Source organism: Acanthopagrus latus, chromosome 2 (assembly GCF_904848185.1).
Source record: "Acanthopagrus latus isolate v.2019 chromosome 2, fAcaLat1.1, whole genome shotgun sequence".
NCBI lineage: Eukaryota > Metazoa > Chordata > Actinopteri > Spariformes > Sparidae > Acanthopagrus > Acanthopagrus latus.
This window is the reverse complement of record NC_051040.1, coordinates 6812847-6830283: the sequence shown is the minus strand read 5'-3', so window position 1 is coordinate 6830283 and position 17437 is coordinate 6812847. Positions and strand designations below refer to the sequence as shown.

General features: G+C 39.6%; 1 protein-coding gene across 3 annotated transcripts; it reads right to left on the bottom strand.

The window, feature by feature from the left end:
• Window positions 1-4925: 4925 nt before the first annotated feature.
• On the bottom strand, window positions 4926-14979 carry spartb (spartin b). 3 transcript variants are annotated; one of them, XM_037080019.1, is made up of 9 exons: window positions 14711-14979; window positions 13385-14196; window positions 9385-9582; window positions 7964-8105; window positions 7652-7846; window positions 7404-7562; window positions 7230-7320; window positions 7027-7073; window positions 4926-6197 (listed from the first exon to the last, which is right to left on the bottom strand). In XM_037080019.1, exons 2-9 carry the CDS (start codon window positions 14189-14191, stop codon window positions 6091-6093), a joined length of 1746 nt encoding a protein of 581 aa, XP_036935914.1. In that variant the 5' UTR covers window positions 14192-14196; window positions 14711-14979; the 3' UTR covers window positions 4926-6090. The 3 variants fall into 3 exon arrangements, with proteins under 3 accessions (XP_036935914.1, XP_036935904.1, XP_036935923.1); XM_037080009.1 differs by lacking the exon at window positions 7027-7073; XM_037080028.1 differs by having other exon boundaries at window positions 6058-7073.
• Window positions 14980-17437: the final 2458 nt, after the last annotated feature.

Here is a 17437-nt window from a genome sequence, read left to right as displayed (position 1 = left end):
AATTTAAACACATGCTTGAAATAACTCAGTTAACCAAATTGGTATTTCATTTGTAGTTCCAGATTTCAGAATTATGATTTGCAAATGAATCAGTGATGGATTGTCAGTGTATACTGGAGAGATGATGGCAGTTTTGTTAGCATTACCATGGGTTGAAGCGATGAGACCTTTGAGAGCAGTAATGTGCTCTCAGTGGCTGTTCTAGACCAATTTTAATAAGGGGGGGGGGCAGGTTGGGGCCAGCATTTTTGTTAAGGGGCACATACAACCTGGGAAAAAAGACAAATCCCTCATTTCAGACAAGGGATAAATGGGACTTAAAACAGTGTTTACAATTTCAACATTTTTCATTGGTAGTAAACTGCTGAGAGACTTTATTTCTGCCTTTCCATTGTGTTATTGATGCAGACTCCCAGTTGGGGGGGCCACAAGGGGGGGCCAGACTCAGAGTTAGACTCACTGGAGTCTAACTCCATTTATCCCTTTTTGTTTCAGAATCTTAGGAGTACAAATGTGACAGAGAGAATATCATTATGTTTACTATTTATTTATTGTCTCTTTATATTTATTTATTTTATGATTATTTATTAATAGAATGTATAAAGTCCCGATCCACTCCATACCAGTAGGTGGCGGCAATGCACCAAAAAAATGTTTGTCAACTGCAATAAAGCATCAATAAGAGGAAGAAGAGGATAAAGGAGAAGAAGAAGAAGAAGAAGAAGAAGAAGAAGAAGAAGAAGAAGAAGCCATTATTGATGCGTTTTACTTGTGCCATAATCTACACATATGTTTGTGTCAATTTAAAAGATAATATTCCAAGTCAATAAAGTCGCAATTTTGTCGCAATTTAGGAGAATATAATCCAGTTTTGTGTAAAACCGCTCAGTGAACTACATCATCTTACTCAGCTGACGTCACCAACACCAAATGGCCGCTCACAGAAACCATACAAACAATTGTGAAAATCACAATAAAACTGATCAAACAGTTGCACAACTAGAATTAAGTAAAGGTATAGATTTTGTGACTAAGCTTATGTACAGGGCCGACTCCGTGAGGTTTAAGTTACAGATTATTAGGTGTGTTTAACAGAGACGATACCACTAATGCAACTGTTGGCTATGTAGTCCTCATAATTAGCTATGTTTTCGGTCTTATATTTCATTAGTTTTGTGACAAACTGTGACTTTATTGACTTGAGAAAGTCAAAAATGGTGTAATGAAAGCTAATCAGAATCACTATTCCTTTATTGTCCCACAAACTGCAGCCAAAGGAGAGTAATATTTTAAAAAACAATAACAATAGTAAATTATAAAATAATTATAACAATATTATTAAAAGGTAATAAATAGAATAGAATAGAATAAACTCTTATATACATATGAACATAATATTGTATGCAATTAACAGGAATTATAAACAGTTTAGCAGTGAAATTATGCTGTAAGCATTGGTGTGTTTGTATTTTTATGGCTATCAAGCATTTTTCGACCTGATGCAAACAATCACTTTATCATAGGGCTTTCATCCAGCTGGCCTCTGAAGACATAATTTACTTACCTTCAAATTTAGAAGGTTCAGAAAGTCAGTTTGCTGATCAAGCTGTCCAACTACCCTGGAAGACCTTAATATAATGGACACACTTGTGAGCTGTCTAGAAAATTTGACTTACTTTTCTCCCAACTCAAACAACCTTCATGTGTGTATGAGGATGAAGTTTGGATATACACTAAATAATCCCCTTAAAAGGATACAGATAAGGTTTTCAGTGGATACTGGAACCAACATCGGGCCCTTAGGACCTTCAAAGCTGTATCAGATATATGATAACATATATGATAACAAGCAGCGATGATCGGGCCCTCGCCACCCACGTACGTTGGGCAGTGGTGCTGTCCGAGGGCATGCACCTAGATGTCTGCATGAGCATGTGTTAACTGGTAGTCTGAAATTAAGAGTACTATTTGAGTAATCCTGTGACAAAATCCTTAACAGAGAAAAAAAGTAAGTATATTTCGCTCAACTTTGATGTGGAAAAAAAAAAGTACTTTACTTAAGTAGTAAAAAAATTATTATTGCTCTCTGGTAAGGATTTTGATAAAGTATTACTCGAAAAGTACACAGTAAAAGTATTTCATATTATGCATGCAAGTAGTCTAGGAAGTACTTAGTTCAGCAGTATATGAATCTTTGACTACTTATGGAAACAAAGTTTTTTTCTTTTTTTTCACTCACATCGTCCTTTACTTTGAAATCCTGAAGGATACCTTTGTGATACCTTCAGTTTATTACTGTGAATAATTACTGTGAAAGTATCGTATGTTTCATGGGTCTGATTGTGAGACTGCAGACTGCCCCACATTCACTACTAGCAGCGCTGTTTTGCACAATGTTCATTTAGTGTCCTTCAAGGAATTTAGATGGTAAAAAATTACAAGGGGTCATCAGGGTCATGTTACTTAAAATAACCCTGCTTGTAAGTGTATTGTGAGAAACATGAGAAAACCCTGCCTGAATAAACTTAGTCCACTGCTTACAATTTAAAGGTGTATTTACTCAGTAAAGTTTTAAAAAGGCAATTGTTGTAGGTATAGAAGGAAGATAACAGGATAAAACGGAGCTGTTGAATTAGAAATGTCACAGTTACGGTTACGGTGTCCTGTAACAATGTCTTTTGGGAGGTGTACAGGTGTGTCTGGGCAGGGTGGTGCTCCCATTGGGCCACTCCCCTGTTAAAAATGAACAAATCACCTTCTGGTCCTTGCACTGATAGTGCTCGGGCCCTAAATATCATATTACACAGTAAGACTGTCTGTGATATTGGGATATATAACCTAAATAAAGTGTACTTGACTAAAAAGAATAGCACAAAGCAGTTTTAAGCTTCACTTGTTTAAACCTTAATATGTAAATGAACTGTTTTTAATATGAAGGAGACATCAGTATGGATTCAGGGCTGGGTTTGCCTGCAGGTCCAAATCTGAGTTAAAATATTAACCTACAGGGGGGGAAGCATTATTCTGAAAAGGAAAGTGGGCTCCGGGCTTCTCTTTATTCTGGCAAGGAACAGAAATGGAAGTTGGACTTTGTAATTTGCTTTAATTCTTGTGTTTTCTGTTCAGACATGGGCAGGGTATCTCTTACATCCTGTGTGTGTGTGTGTGTGTGTGTGTGTGTGTGTGTGTGTGTGTGTGTGTGTGTGTGTGTGTGTGTGTGTGTGTGTGTGCGCGCGCTCACTGCAAGGTACAAGGTATAAATGTTCTGCCTAAAGAAAGACAACTGAAGAAACTATCAAAGAGGAGCCATGATGTTATTATAACCAGGGAGGGTATGACATCTTACTTATTGTGTTTTCTCTGTGTGTTGAATTGTTTGTTGAATCTTTTCTTGCAGTGTCAGTTTGATGACATGGTATTTAATTTTAGGTCATGACTCAAGAGGATACACTGAGTGGAAGATGTATAAACAAGTAAATTGGCCATTTGTGACAATAACCCAAAACTGATAACGGATCAAATTCTTCCTCCAGCTGGCGGCGTGACCACAGTGCATGTCCCGCCAATACTGCTGGACAAATGGACTGTTCCAAGGAGATAAATCCCGCCAGTGTGCCAAGATCAGGACCCTTTCTGACTCGTTTCAGTCAGTAGAAAATAACTGCAACTGCATTTATGAACCCCACCTTACAGATGGACCTGCAGCCATCTTCAACACGTGTCATTGGATGTCACTCCTTGCTTGGTGGACTGTATTTTTTCCCCCTAAGCCAAGCCTACAGCCCACCTGAACAGATCACAGCAAGTAAAGTGTATTCACCTCTTGTTGGCCATAGTGACAGTCTTTCAGAGTGCTACTTCTAAGTTTGTATTACCTCCCATCTGAGACTCCTCCAGGAGGGAGACTTCTGTAGAAGAAGACCTTTCACACAATCCACGAGACATGGCAACTCCATTTTAACCTGACCATATTCAGCACATCTGCCCCTTTCACTGGCCCCAAACTAGATGCATAGATGTAGATGTGTGTGTTGGTCTATACTGCATGTGTGAAAGACAGATAGGAGGCCGATGTTTTATTGACAGTATTTTTCTTGCATATTATTGAGGTAGACATACATTATTCGGATTTGCTTGACTGGCCTTACATACAGTAACTTGGCATTCAATACATGGTCCTCAATGTGACAAAGTCTAGTCTAGAGTTCTGAGCATTTTTTGAGTAATATATCTTGTATATATCTCTTAACTTTTTTTGTATGCCTTTTACTGTGTAAGAATTATGGTATGTTCGCATCTTTTTGATTTCTGAGGTGAAAAAGCAGATCAGTCTTTTATCATATTTTCCATGTGACTTTGTGTTACGTAAAGGGGAAGCGTCGTGGGTAGATTTTTTTGTGGTTGTATGCAATATTTCCATCATTTCAGTTAGAAGTAATACTCAAAAGAAGTTAAAATTAAACCCTGACATGAATGATTGTAAACTTATTTTCAGTAAATTAAAATTTTAATTAAAAAATTGTACTGAGTGAATTTCAACTGACTCAACAGCACAAAACTAACCCTGAAGCCCCTGAAGACCTGGTGGGATTTTATAAATATAAATTAAAATACTTTCCATGCTTCATTTCTGGGTTAGGGTTAGGGTTAATTTCACTTAATCCCAAACAACAACGACCGTATTTCACACTTGATACAGAGCTGTTACTCCAACCAAGGTACAAAAAATATATTTTGATTTTTATCAAACTGGCTATATAATAAATTACTAAATGGTAATTAACATGTTGTAAAACATACAGCCACTAGGTGGCGGTAATATGCTGACAGTCTTGAGATGTTTAACAGATAAAGGCTGCTCCAAACTATTCTGCTATTCTGCTCTCACACAGAATACAAAATAAATGGCCATGAACCCCGAAAACTTCCAAGATACAAAATTTCTTCAAACATTTTATTTTTCAAAAAAGGTTTCAGGTGGGAAAGAAATCTCACTTTGCAACTAGAACATTTAAGAGCCATCTGAAATGAAAATTACATTTACCTGCTGAGGTCTTAAAGCTGGAGTTTAGAAAGAGACAAACCAGATCACTCAAAAATAAGGTCAGCATCACACTTCAAAATTCACCTTCTGTTAAATGGTTTGTCGTTACATCCAAATAATAAAATCTAGATTTTCATATGAAACACTATCTAGACATTAACATTTCAAAGATATTTGGATAAAACTCAACTGGTGTCCAGGAGACATTAATGTAGATCGCAGCTGAAGACAAAAAAATAAATCAATTATACAGTGTTCCTGACTCCTCAGACTTGCAGCTGAGACATTAACATCGTTCAATAACCTTCATTCACAGGAGTGAAGGTCTAACAAAAATACACAATAGACTATATAAGCTTTAGTTTTACAAACAATTAGATTTTTGCATATCATTTGATAGTTGCAGGCACAGTGAACAGCACTGATGACGACTCATTTTAAACACCACAGGGAAAAACAACAGTTTAGCTGACATCTGGATATACTGATACAGATAATATATATTATAATTCACTCAAAGTATTTAAATTGCACTTACCCTACCAGGGAACAACTCAAACACACAGATGCTTTGTGAAGATTTAGAAAGATTCAAGTTCAAAATAACAAAAATTCAATGCTTTCTTAGTACAAAGAGCAGTGTTAAACTGGTAACTTTTAGGATAAGTGAAAAATACCTCAATGTTATATGTGTATCAATATACTGTACACTCAAACTGTTTGTTTTAATTTGTGTTATCTGCTGTTTTTCTTCATTTGGGTCCATATACCTTAATTCAAATAAAGATTAAAGTGCTTAGGAGCTGTATCAATAAAAATGATATGAATAACAATAGTAATCTAGTAAATATATACCATATTTTATAAATAAAGAATATTAAATATATATTTATTTGATAAAGGAATACAAACTCTTCTTTAAGGCAGAAAGAGGCAAGGCACTACCGGCTATTTGCCTGATTTTTCCACTTGCTTCCCGTTATCTGTTTTTTCCTGAAGCTTGTAGTCTTCCAAAATGGCCTGCGCAGTGTGCTTGCCAGTCCTTTTCACCACAGCTTTGATCCCCAGGTTGTCAACATTGAAGGCAGTGATACCGACGTTAATGGCAGAATTGACGGCGTGATCTGTGGCTTGTCCTGCTGCCGCCCCGTACCTTCATTAGAAGTCAAGATTGGATGAAATGTCAGAAGAGGAGGCGAGAAACAAGAGGATTTGGAAAGAATTGAATAATTAGGTGTACAAGGGTTACAAAGACACCAAGCTGTATGTGAATTTTTATGTGAGGATTACACATGCAAGGGCGCAATCTTAACTAAAGAAATTTATGAGGGCTAGAATGGGAATCATTTTTCCACAATGATTCAGAAAAAAAGGGTCAGCAATATGGATGTCCTCATCTATATATACCATATAATGGTATATATCAATTCTTCTCACTAACAATATCAATGTATATTATTTATAATATATAAATTTACATAAATTTTCTTTATGCATTTTCTGTCGAATGTAATTGTATTTTATATTCAATGACACTAAAGTGCCTCAATTTTATTGAAACTGAATTGATGGGTAACTTTGGCTAATCCAGTTAATTAAATATCTGACAAATCAAGGTACATCACTTAAACAGAAGAAATTGTGTAACAAAAATTCCTTTGATCGCTGACAAATGTAGATCATCTCACAATACACAAGTTGATATCACCCAACCCTATAGAAATCAACAATCAAATATATTTTTGTATATATTTTTCCCATCACTGGAACATGGGCAACCTAATCACACAATTTAGGGAGATTTTAAAATTAGGACAGAAACATTATTAATTGTGAATTTAAGAAATCCGTGAAAAAGCAGGACCAAAATGTGAACTGTGAAACGTGGCAGGCAGTGAATTAGCACAGCATAGAGGCTCATGTCATGCTTGTGATTAGCGGTGCAAAGAGTTAAATAGCTGTGTATAATTAGGGCAAATTACATTTCTCCTCATTAGGTGGGTCAAGGATTTTTTGTAGACCCCTAAATCTGCAAAGCAAATTGAAAAGTACAGTGAGTGAGTGCACGTTTCGCATGTGTAATGCAAGAGGTCATTTGCAACATACACATCAAAACCATGTTGATCAACATTTAAGTAAGTGACAGTGGTCTGACATGTAATCTGAAAAAAGAGGGAAGACTTACTTATGTTTCACCGTGGTGACTGTTTCTGCTGCTACACTTGTAGTGATGTTCTTTGCTGCTACTTCCAAACCGGTCCACATGGTCGCAAATCCTGGACAAAAACACAAGATACAAAGCATGTTAGGCCCTCTTAGTACTCCTCTTGTGAACAACTTAAGTGCAGATGCACTCTACCTTGCACTCCGCTGGCAGCCACCACCATGGCTCCATCTATGTTGGAACGCCCATCCTTATCTTTTTTCATAGACTCTGGGATCAGCTTGCCTCCATGTTTTTTCACGTGTGGAGCCAACTCTCGGCCAACACACCCAGCAACTGCACACACCCCGTCCACTGTAGTAACACAGCATTAGTTAATTAGAAGTCCACTGCCAAATAACACAAGGTCAGTAAAACATGCTGACTGGGGACAGCTTAGTCACCTAGAAATTGGCTGACTTTGACAGCTCCTCCTGTTGCTTGCTTGGCAACATGGAGGCCTTTGGTGACCGTTGGGCTGACGTGGGTGGGTTTGTCCTCTGGAGTGATGTGTTCTCGGAGTTTAGACGCCCCTTTGTGAATGGCCTTGCCTGTGAACTCAGCTCCCTTCACCAGGCCCCAGCTGAGCCAGGATGCACCTGAGAGGGAGACACGATCACACAGTGGTTAGTCACGCAGTCTCGAGTCTTTCCTAACTAACTTCTAGTAAACGAAACATAAAATTATTGAACGGGAAAGATGCAGTTTGAGCCCACCTGTCAGAATTCCACTTGCCACCTTTTCACTCCACTCAGGCAGAGGTTTATCGTCCTCTGTCTCCGCCGGTGCAGCCTCTTCGGGTGTAGCGATGGACACCTTCTCACTGAGATTAAGGGTTTCTGCGGCTTCATCTGGAGCCTGATCATACAGACACATTGGTTAGCTACTGTTTGATGATGATAGACAATGTGGGCCCAAAATAAAATCAAAACAACTTGTTTGCTACTTTGTACAAGCTGTACACGTCTCCATTAAGATGCATGTCTCCTAGTAACCCACCCAAATCCACACAATAGCTCCTCTTATTATTCTGTGCTTCCTCTTACAATGCACTTTTTGTTAGCCATTTTAAAACGTCTCTGTGCAGACAGAAAACAGTCTCCCTTTGTTTTGAAAACCTTAAATCTTCTTCTTGACCTAAAAATAAAAACAACACAAAAGTGCCTACTTGCTGAAAGGGAATCACGTCCATCAGCGGAGATAACTAGCTTGACTGCATTCATCAGAAATGACCTTGTTTAGCATCGATCTGAGCCAGCGTCTCTCCCTCCATCATGGCTGAACTGGCACTAGTCTTTCAGCTGCAGCCCTGAGGTTGTTCTAACTACTGCAGATAAGAGCATTATGACAGATTAATTCTCCTCACCTGCCTGTCTCAAATCCCCAAAATGCTGAGGCAGGGGTAACTTGGAAAAGTGTGCCAAGTCAGAAGTAAGCAGGGGCAACAGTTTCATGCCAGGCAAAAAACAATAACGAAGTTTGAAAACCTCTCAGTCTGCAGCCTCAAAGCAGCACGTAAGTGGCAACTACAATCTTTTGTCCTGGGAGGATCAGATTTAATAGGACAAGTTTAGAGATGTTTACCGTAGCAATGTCTGCTGTCTTTTTTTCACTTTTGAACACAACAATTTTAAACAAAAAACACAAATCAAAACATCTTTATGTGTGAGGTCAATTCTATTCAGGTGGTCGGTATGGAAAAGACTGATTTGTTAAGTTGACATTAGCAGCTGAAGTTCACCATACTAGTGTTACATATTAATTATCATGCAACAACTAATGAGTTGGATCTCAGGTTTCAATGCAGAGACAAAAGATTCTACATGCCTGTAACCACCAATAGCAGCAGAGCACTCAAACTTCACAGCGTCGCTCACTGAAATAGCTCTTTGTGTCCCGCTGGCACAAGAGGATTTGGCAAAAGGCATTGGGTAACAACTCTTTGGTGACTACAATTATTTATGTAAACATATTTTGATGTGCAAACAGTAGGAATAGATGTCAGAGTGGCACTTGTTCAGTTAGAAAAACAGCATAAATATAAATGGTGTATAAATATATATAGCCCTTTCTTTTTTGTTCCCCAGGGAGTGTCAGAACATGTGCTGTGCTGTTGCAGATCCGACAGCACACTGACCTGAACCCTGAGATCTGTCATCTGGGACAGCAGGTCCTCGAACAGCGCTCTGTCTGCAGCAGGCAGCTCAGAGGAAAGCACCACCCCCACATAGTAGCCGGGAGCTGGCGCCATCATGTCCGGAAACATAAACACACCAGTGTTACACAGCAACACTGGAGAGTCCATGGCCATGAGAGGGTAGAGCCAGTCACACACCTGCAAGAAAAGCAAAGTTTAGGGAAAATGTGATAATAAATAGAAAAATATATGATGCCCAAAACATTGGTTTCTGCGCCTGAATATACAGCAGAATAAGAATGATGGCATGGAAGTCAGATGTAATGGGGGATGAGAGCTCTGCAAAGAGATACGGTTAAATCATATGTTTTCAAATGTATCTTCAAAATGACCTGCCTTACATGCTGATAGTGATTCTGCTTAAAACAACACAGTGAGGCGTCTGAGAGCAGACAGACCAGAGGACACTGTCTCCCTCTGACTGCCGCATGTCTAACAGGATTATGGGGCATAACAGTCTAAGCAGGGTTCAGATAATCACTTGCACTCATGTGAATTGCTGACGTCACCCGCTGGCAATACCACCTGGGAAATTCCCCAATGAAGAGTCAAATTTCAGTCTCATGATCCACTAATGTCGATGGATTGGCCGTTTGAACAGACAGCAGGAGAAAACATCAGCAAAATAACAACAAAACTGCTCAAAACAGAACAAGTCAGATACATTAGATAACAAATCAATTAATTGATTTTGTCTTTTGACAAAAAGCTAAGCCAATGCTTCTTTATGGCTGCTTGTAATTTCTTATCTTATCAGACTTGTTGTAGTGTTTACATATGACCTCCACATTTACAAACCAATCTAGTGGTACAAAGGCCTGATGTTGTGGACACAAGCTGGGGACAAAAGAACAGTGGACCCAAATGTGAGCTGGTTTATTTCTCCGACAAAATTACATTCAAACAAACCTGCCTGAAGACTTGCATTTATTGCATCACTTCCAACTATAATTGCAACCGCAGAATCATCCGAGTGTGGTACATGCTGAAATGCAAAATCAGCAGGATGACTGCCAAAAGCATAATTCAAATTACTAACAAGATGGTGTAAACGCTCAGGTCTGACAGAAGAGAGGACAGCGACTTCAGAAGGAAAAGACAGATGATGCCAGTGAGAGTCGGGATGGTAATCGAGGACCGGTTTCGGTTCAGAACTGGTTCCAAATGTCAGATCCGTAGGAATTATTGACGCTGGCGTGTTTTTCTAACAGTCGTGCATTGCAAAACAACTGCGTAACTCATGTGTCTCTGCTGCTGAAAACTTGCAACAAGAAGGAGGAGGAAGACAGAAGAGGAAGGAGGAGGATGGAGGCCTAAAGAGAGTAAAAGTCCAAAGTGTTGCTTCATTTTCCAAAAAATCTGACAACAGTACTTGTTGTGTAATGTCTGTAAAGTCATTATTTTATGTAAGGCTGGAAACACCAGAAACACGCTGCTGAAAAATCTTTTTTTACAACACGGGCTTAAATTACATGAACGCCGTGAGTTTGACAATCTTCGGACGAGTGCCACTGCCTCCAAACTAGGGTTGGGACGATGAAAGACTTTATCGTAGATCGTGGTAAAAAACACAATAAGTTGATAGTGATTAATTGGAATTATCAGGATAATCGTGACTATCCTCACGAGTTATTAACAACTAGCTCACTGACGTACAGTTCTGTATTGGTTTCCCTTTTCTTTTTTGAAAACTGCATGGCTTTCACACTGTATCTCCCATAAAAACAAGTCAAATCAGTTGTTAATACTAGGATTTGAGAGTGATGAGGTTACCACCATTCATTTATCCATTATTATACTGGAAAAACATATGATTTATTACTTATTTAAGATTCTTTGATTGATTGTTTTTCACTTTAAAAAAAGACGTGTGTCTTCGCTGTGATGCGAGACAATGCCAACTGGTTTAGTCCTGACAAAAAAGGAGGGCAGCGACTTCAGCAGAAGACGACAGATGATGCCAATTAGAGTCGTGATGATAATGGAGAACACGTTTCAGTTGTGAACTGGATCCAAATTGTCTGATCCATCAGAGTTATTTACGCTGTCATGTTTTTCTGACAGTCGCGCTTTCCGAAACAACTGCGAAACTCACGCTGCTGAAAACTTGGAAGAACAAGATGGAAGAAGAGGAGGAGGAGGAAGGAGGTCTGGAGGGAGTAAAGGTCCAAACTGTTGCTTAATTTTACGAAGAAAACTGACAACAGCGTAATTTATGTAAAATTATTATTGTATTTAAGGTTGGAAACGTCAGTAACATGCCACTGAAAAATCTTTCTACGCAACACAGGCTTAATTTACAGGAATGGCATGAATTTGACACTCTCAGGACGAGTGCCACCGCCTCCCAACAAGGCACTGCACGATAAAAGATTTGATTGTGGATCGTGATATAAATCACTCGGGATAAGTTGATTACGGTGAATTTGCATTATTGGAATAATTGTGAGAGTCGTCACATGAACGACTGGAAAAAGCTGTCCAGTTCACTAACGTACAGTTGTTTATTGGTTTCCCTTTTTCTTTTTCATTTGTTTTTGCCTAAGCCTGTCACCATGTCTTTTATATGATATGCTATGATATTATGACTAATGTAAGATTCTTACACACATTGTCCTTTCTGTGATGCAATACAGATGTGTACTGAAGGTATAAGTGACACCAGTGTGTTTTAGTGCACTCTTAATTTTGTTTGTATGTTTTATGAATATCTTGATGAATATCAGGATAATATAATGAAGTGCAATTATGTTGGACAGGATGATGGATGATCATGACATGAAATGTTTATATGGTCCAATGCCTACTACCAGAGCAGCACCTACATTACCTAGTGTAAATATCTAGTCGTGTTTTTCTTTGACTAAGAAAACCTAAAAGAGGACTAATGCTGTACAAATATTCTCTAATTTGATTCAGTTGAGAACTGGTTCCAGACTAAACAGCAGGGAAAAACCTGACCTACTGCACACCTGAGTCACATGTAGGTATTTTTACCTACACTATCTTTAGACTCTGAGATCACACAGGAGTCGCAGTAATACTGAAATGCTGGGGGGCTTCTTTTTCACACACACAGACAATTAATCAGGAATCGTAAAGGGAACTGATGAAGAATCTGACCTACGAGAAGAATCAATAATTGGACTGGTATCAATACAATTTTATCGACTCCCATCCCTGAATGAGAGACAGCATCAATGCAGCAAATCAACTTGCTTCACTGTAAAGTTGCAACTTTCATCTGAATGTGTTTGGAGGTTGTAGCTGTGCTGGACCCAACAACTTAACAGTTACACGTCACCTCATAAATGTTATTGCAGTGCTGCTGATCCTGATTGCATCAGATTGTACAGGTGTCACCACTTTATGTTTCATTCTTTTTTTTTTTTTTTTGTAATTGGTGTTGCTCATTCAGGTTTTTTTTTGTTTTTATTGTTTTTACATTTGGAGCAGTATTATCTGAGAAATGTCCCTTTTATTAGAAAGGCAATAAATAAAATGATGATTTAAATGAAAGATTAGCTTTTGGTGGTATTTGTGTATCATACCATATATATATATATAGATATAAAGATATGACCACATGGAGAAGTACATCATGCCGGATGTCCATTTTAGAGTAATGCTCTGTCTGATGTGGGATTTCCCGGGAGGATGACATCATACCCACAGTCCCACTGGGATTAGGGCACTGAGTAAAGAGCGCTCACATGATCCTGTTCATAGGTTGAGGGATAGAGATCATTAACTAGCCTATCTTCTGCTGATGACTCACAGTTAAACAAGTCTTGACGAGCCGAGCAAACGGCTTACAGGAGCAGGTCAAAGGGCACCAGATTCAAGAGATTTGGTGACGCAGCAGTGGTGACATTTCTCTTGGACTCATGGCATTAAGCTTTGTACCAGAGACTGATGAAATGTGCTGAAACACCCTTACCTGCAGAAATGCTGGTGGTCGATTGGGCATCGTCTCAGAGTGATCACTAGTAAACCTCACCAGCCGCAGGTAGCCCGGGTATGATGGAGCGCTCACTTGCCCTTCAGGTGTGACAAAGAATATCTGTACGCCATGAGGGATGTACAGCAGCTCCTCTCCCTCTTCACCCATATTCTGAGGAGATGGTGTCGAGTTAGATGTATGACTGTAGAACTCATCCCCAACCACGGACATCTCCCCTGATTCCGTCCCGTATGAGATAGACAGGTGACCGTCAGCAGCCTGAGGAGAGTAAGCAGGAGGCATTTCGACTGGAACCACAGGCTGTCTGGAGGGCAACAGATTCGGACCTTCAATCTTCCCTCCTACAGCTCCTCCTGCCTGGCCATTAGCAGAGAGGAGGTTTGGTGGAGCTGGCCTGTCTGGCTGCTTTTTGGTGGGCAGGTCTGGGTAAAGAGCTCCTGCAGACACACTGTCGGCGCTCGGCATGGGTGCAGATCCAGAGTCAGAGCTGGTCTCTAGGATGGCCAGGCGGGTGGTGATGTTGTTCAGCGTCTCCTGCATCTTCTGCTGCATCTGTCTGGCTGAATCCCAGGAGCTGCCGACACAGTCCTCCCCACGCGAAGGCACACTGGTGGCCCTGAGAAGGTGCTGTCGCCCTTGCTTGTACAGCTCCACAGCCTGGGCCTTGTCCCCGGCCTCGTCTACTGTGAGCCCTTTGTTGATGCACTCAAAGGCCCTCTCGTAGCCATCTTTGATCACCTGAAGTCTGGCATTGTCGTAGGCATCTTGTTTAGCTTTCTCCATCCCCTCTGGAACAAGACAACATTAGCTGGCTGTCAGTTTGCTGTGTGCATCATCAAACATGGGCTGACATCAGCAGCACACCACAAATCAAGCAGACTGTCAGACACTTCAGCTGGAATTTAACACACTTTCTCATACTTTTGCTTCAGGCTACAGGTGGCTCTTCTTTCATTTCACTGCTTACTTAACTTCTCACCTGTTTTATCACATCACCCATTCCACACCACTTTTCACTAAAGTGACCCGTTTCTTTCCCTGGTGATAAGAAGCATCACCTGATTCACTCACACTAGTTTTGTGCGTTTGTTTACCTGTGAGCTGAAGTAAGCTGAACACAAGTTAATGTTGATGATAACACAACGCAACGACAGCTAACGTCTCTGCTCACCTGTTACGCCATGATGCCACTGTGCCAAAAGTACATGACTACAACAATGACAAGTCTGTTGTTAACTTAATATTATCAGTATGAGCTAGTAAGCATTAGCCCCTTTAGAAGCTAACGCTATCCACACTTACCCCAGTGAGCGACAAACTCCGAAGCTAATTAGCCAGTTAGCTGTGTTTTAGCTAACGATCCTCGTCACAACAGATCCTAGAGGCTTTTAATTTCACCCAGCAGCCGTCTTCCTGAGTAAATACGTGCCCTCTTCAAGACTCCCCACAGCAGAGTGATGATGTTGCACAAACTCTCTCCACAGTATTGACCTTTCGCAACAAACGTATCGTGACCGGATGTATCGATGTTTTTCGCTTCAACGCGTCAAAATAACGTCTCGTCTGGGTCATTTTACCAAAATTCCACGTTTAGTTTTAATTTGAAAGTGTTGACCGGAAGTGTTAACATGCCACCATGGCTGCATTAACGCAAGCTTGATAGATTGAACATGCTGCAGTTCGCAATTATAACCACTAGATGGCAGCACACACTCATTTGAAATACGTTTAAACTAGTTAGCGCCTGGTGGAGATGGTATTGACATTGAGTGTTACTGCCCTCTGGCGGTCACAGCGGGGAACTGCAGCATATTAAATTTAATCAAGTTGACGTCAATAAAGAACAACATTTCCTGCGTTGTATTTTCAAAATAAAGTGGAAAGCTGGAGGCATTCAGAAACGACAGAAACATGTCATATTATCTGAAAACACTGATTTAAATACAGACATCTGGATGCGCATTTTTCAAGATATGTAATATGAAAGCTTACCTCTTGGTATAAATTTGCAACAATTCAGGAGACTCTCGACGTGTGAGACTAACTTCCGGTAAGTACTTTCAAAATATAATAATTGGTAACGTAGTGGTTTCTTTAGCCGGCAAAAAAATACTACTAATAAAATAAAAAAAAAAAAAAAAAAAAAAAAAAAAAAAAAAAAAATAAATAAATAAAATAGAAAATAAAATAATAAATAAAAAAAAGGTTTTCTGCTTAAATCAACACTACCACTAATGACTAATGACTAAAACAAACCCCCCTAACTTTTATAAATAATATTTTTAGACTAAAGACATTCACAAACCCCCAGAAAAGCTCTGTTTTCAATCCCTGCTTTTAAAGGCATTTTACCAAGCTGTGTCGGCACTGACCTCATCTCAAAAGGCAACCCAGCTGCAGAGAAAGATGTATTCCCATGTGATTTCCTGTGGCAAGACCCAACACTGGTTTGATTCATGTGTTCAGGAAGGGGCCGCTTTAATACACAATGTGACCTTTCCGTGTTTGCTGCTGGCCACCCACAGCAGGAGACTGGATCACGAGATCCATCACATTGGTTAGAGACACAGGAAATGGCCACTCTGCAGAAAAATCACACATGGTTGTGTCATTATGTGTGTTTAAACAGTTGTTGCCACATAATTATTACTATCATTTCAGATGATTTATTAGATACATAGTTCTCAGGGTCCTTGAGCTTTTTTTGTGTGTCTTTTAAATCTCCTACAGCAAATTTAGAAATATTCTAACATACTGAATGTGAAAAGCTGTTAGAATTGAACAAACTCACTTCAGATCACTGCAGTAGAGCAAAAACAAGGAGATCAGCAGTTCAGGTTTGACATGCAGACACAGTATTGCTGCTTCTAATCTTCTGTGCATGAATTTCATCATTGAGGCGAACTGATCTTGAAAACACTCTTTTCGCAAACACAAAGTCATCAAACAATTGCAGCACATTCAGAAAGTCTGATAACTTGGCCATTATTGTCTATGAGGCTCTGAACATGGTTAGTTATTATAAAGAAGTCACAATAAAAGCCTAGAATGAGACAAATGTTTATTTGGGTTTGGATGATTCTCAGCCCTTGTGAGTGTGTAAATTCTGAACATCAGCTTGCGGTTTTGTTGAAACTATTTATCAGTGCTGGTGTCAGAACAGTTTACAGATATCGGTTAAGTGAGGAGAGTGCTGCCAGGCGAACAATGTAATCTGCAGATGGCGCCAAATCCAAGCTCATATAAAAGCTCTGATGAGATTGGAGACAGAGTGTTGTTTATGCTGCTGTGGCTTTACGTTCATCACAACATTTTACAGCTCTTGTGATCTAAGGATTTTGTTTGAGCACTGGAAATCATTATTGGCACAAATGACCATTAAACTGCTTTTCATCAGCATTGATGAAGCAGCGTTAAACAAAAAAAAGGCCACAGGCTTTACAAGTCTCCCACAATTAACTAAGAAGTCATTTTTTTCTTCAGCTTTCGTGTCTCCGCTTTATTACTCCGACGGCCGTCTGTTTCTGCACAAGTCCACACAATCATTGCTGTCAGCCTGAAGCAAAAACACATCAGTCTCATCGCCAGATTGACAGTTTCCCAGAATGCTCCTGCACAGATACCACAGCAGCGCTGGGACCAGACTGGACACGCTCTACACACATGTGGAAGTAATACAGTGGCCTGAGCTCATGATCATATCCTGTCACAACCAATGATACTTTGTTTTCCATCTCCAACACAGAACATATATTTATGGGGAATTGAAGCTCAGTCCTTAAAGTTCTGGTGCTCATTATTTTCTTAATGTCGTGCCTACTATTGTGCAAAGTAGCACAAAGTGAGTAAAAGAGAATTTGATGATGATTCTCTTTTAAATGCAAAAAAACAAAATAAAACAGCGCTCTGACCTCTCTGCACTACTTTTCACTGTCTTTACTCAGTTGGTCTCAAATGCACATGCAGCGGATCACATGTATATTATGCTCTACTCACCACAAGGAAGTTGTAAATTTATCATATTTTGTC

Coding starts and splice junctions, on each gene's coding strand:
- spartb (XM_037080009.1), bottom strand. CDS start 14,191: ATGGAGAAAGCTAAACAAGATGCCTACGACAATGCCAGACTTCAGGTG. Junction 7,847..7,963: donor GGCAAGTGGAATTCTGACAG/GTGGGCTCAAAC, acceptor TCTCCCTCTCAG/GTGCATCCTGGCTCAGCTGG. Junction 6,198..7,229: donor GTCACCACGGTGAAACATAA/GTAAGTCTTCCC, acceptor CTTCTAATGAAG/GTACGGGGCGGCAGCAGGAC.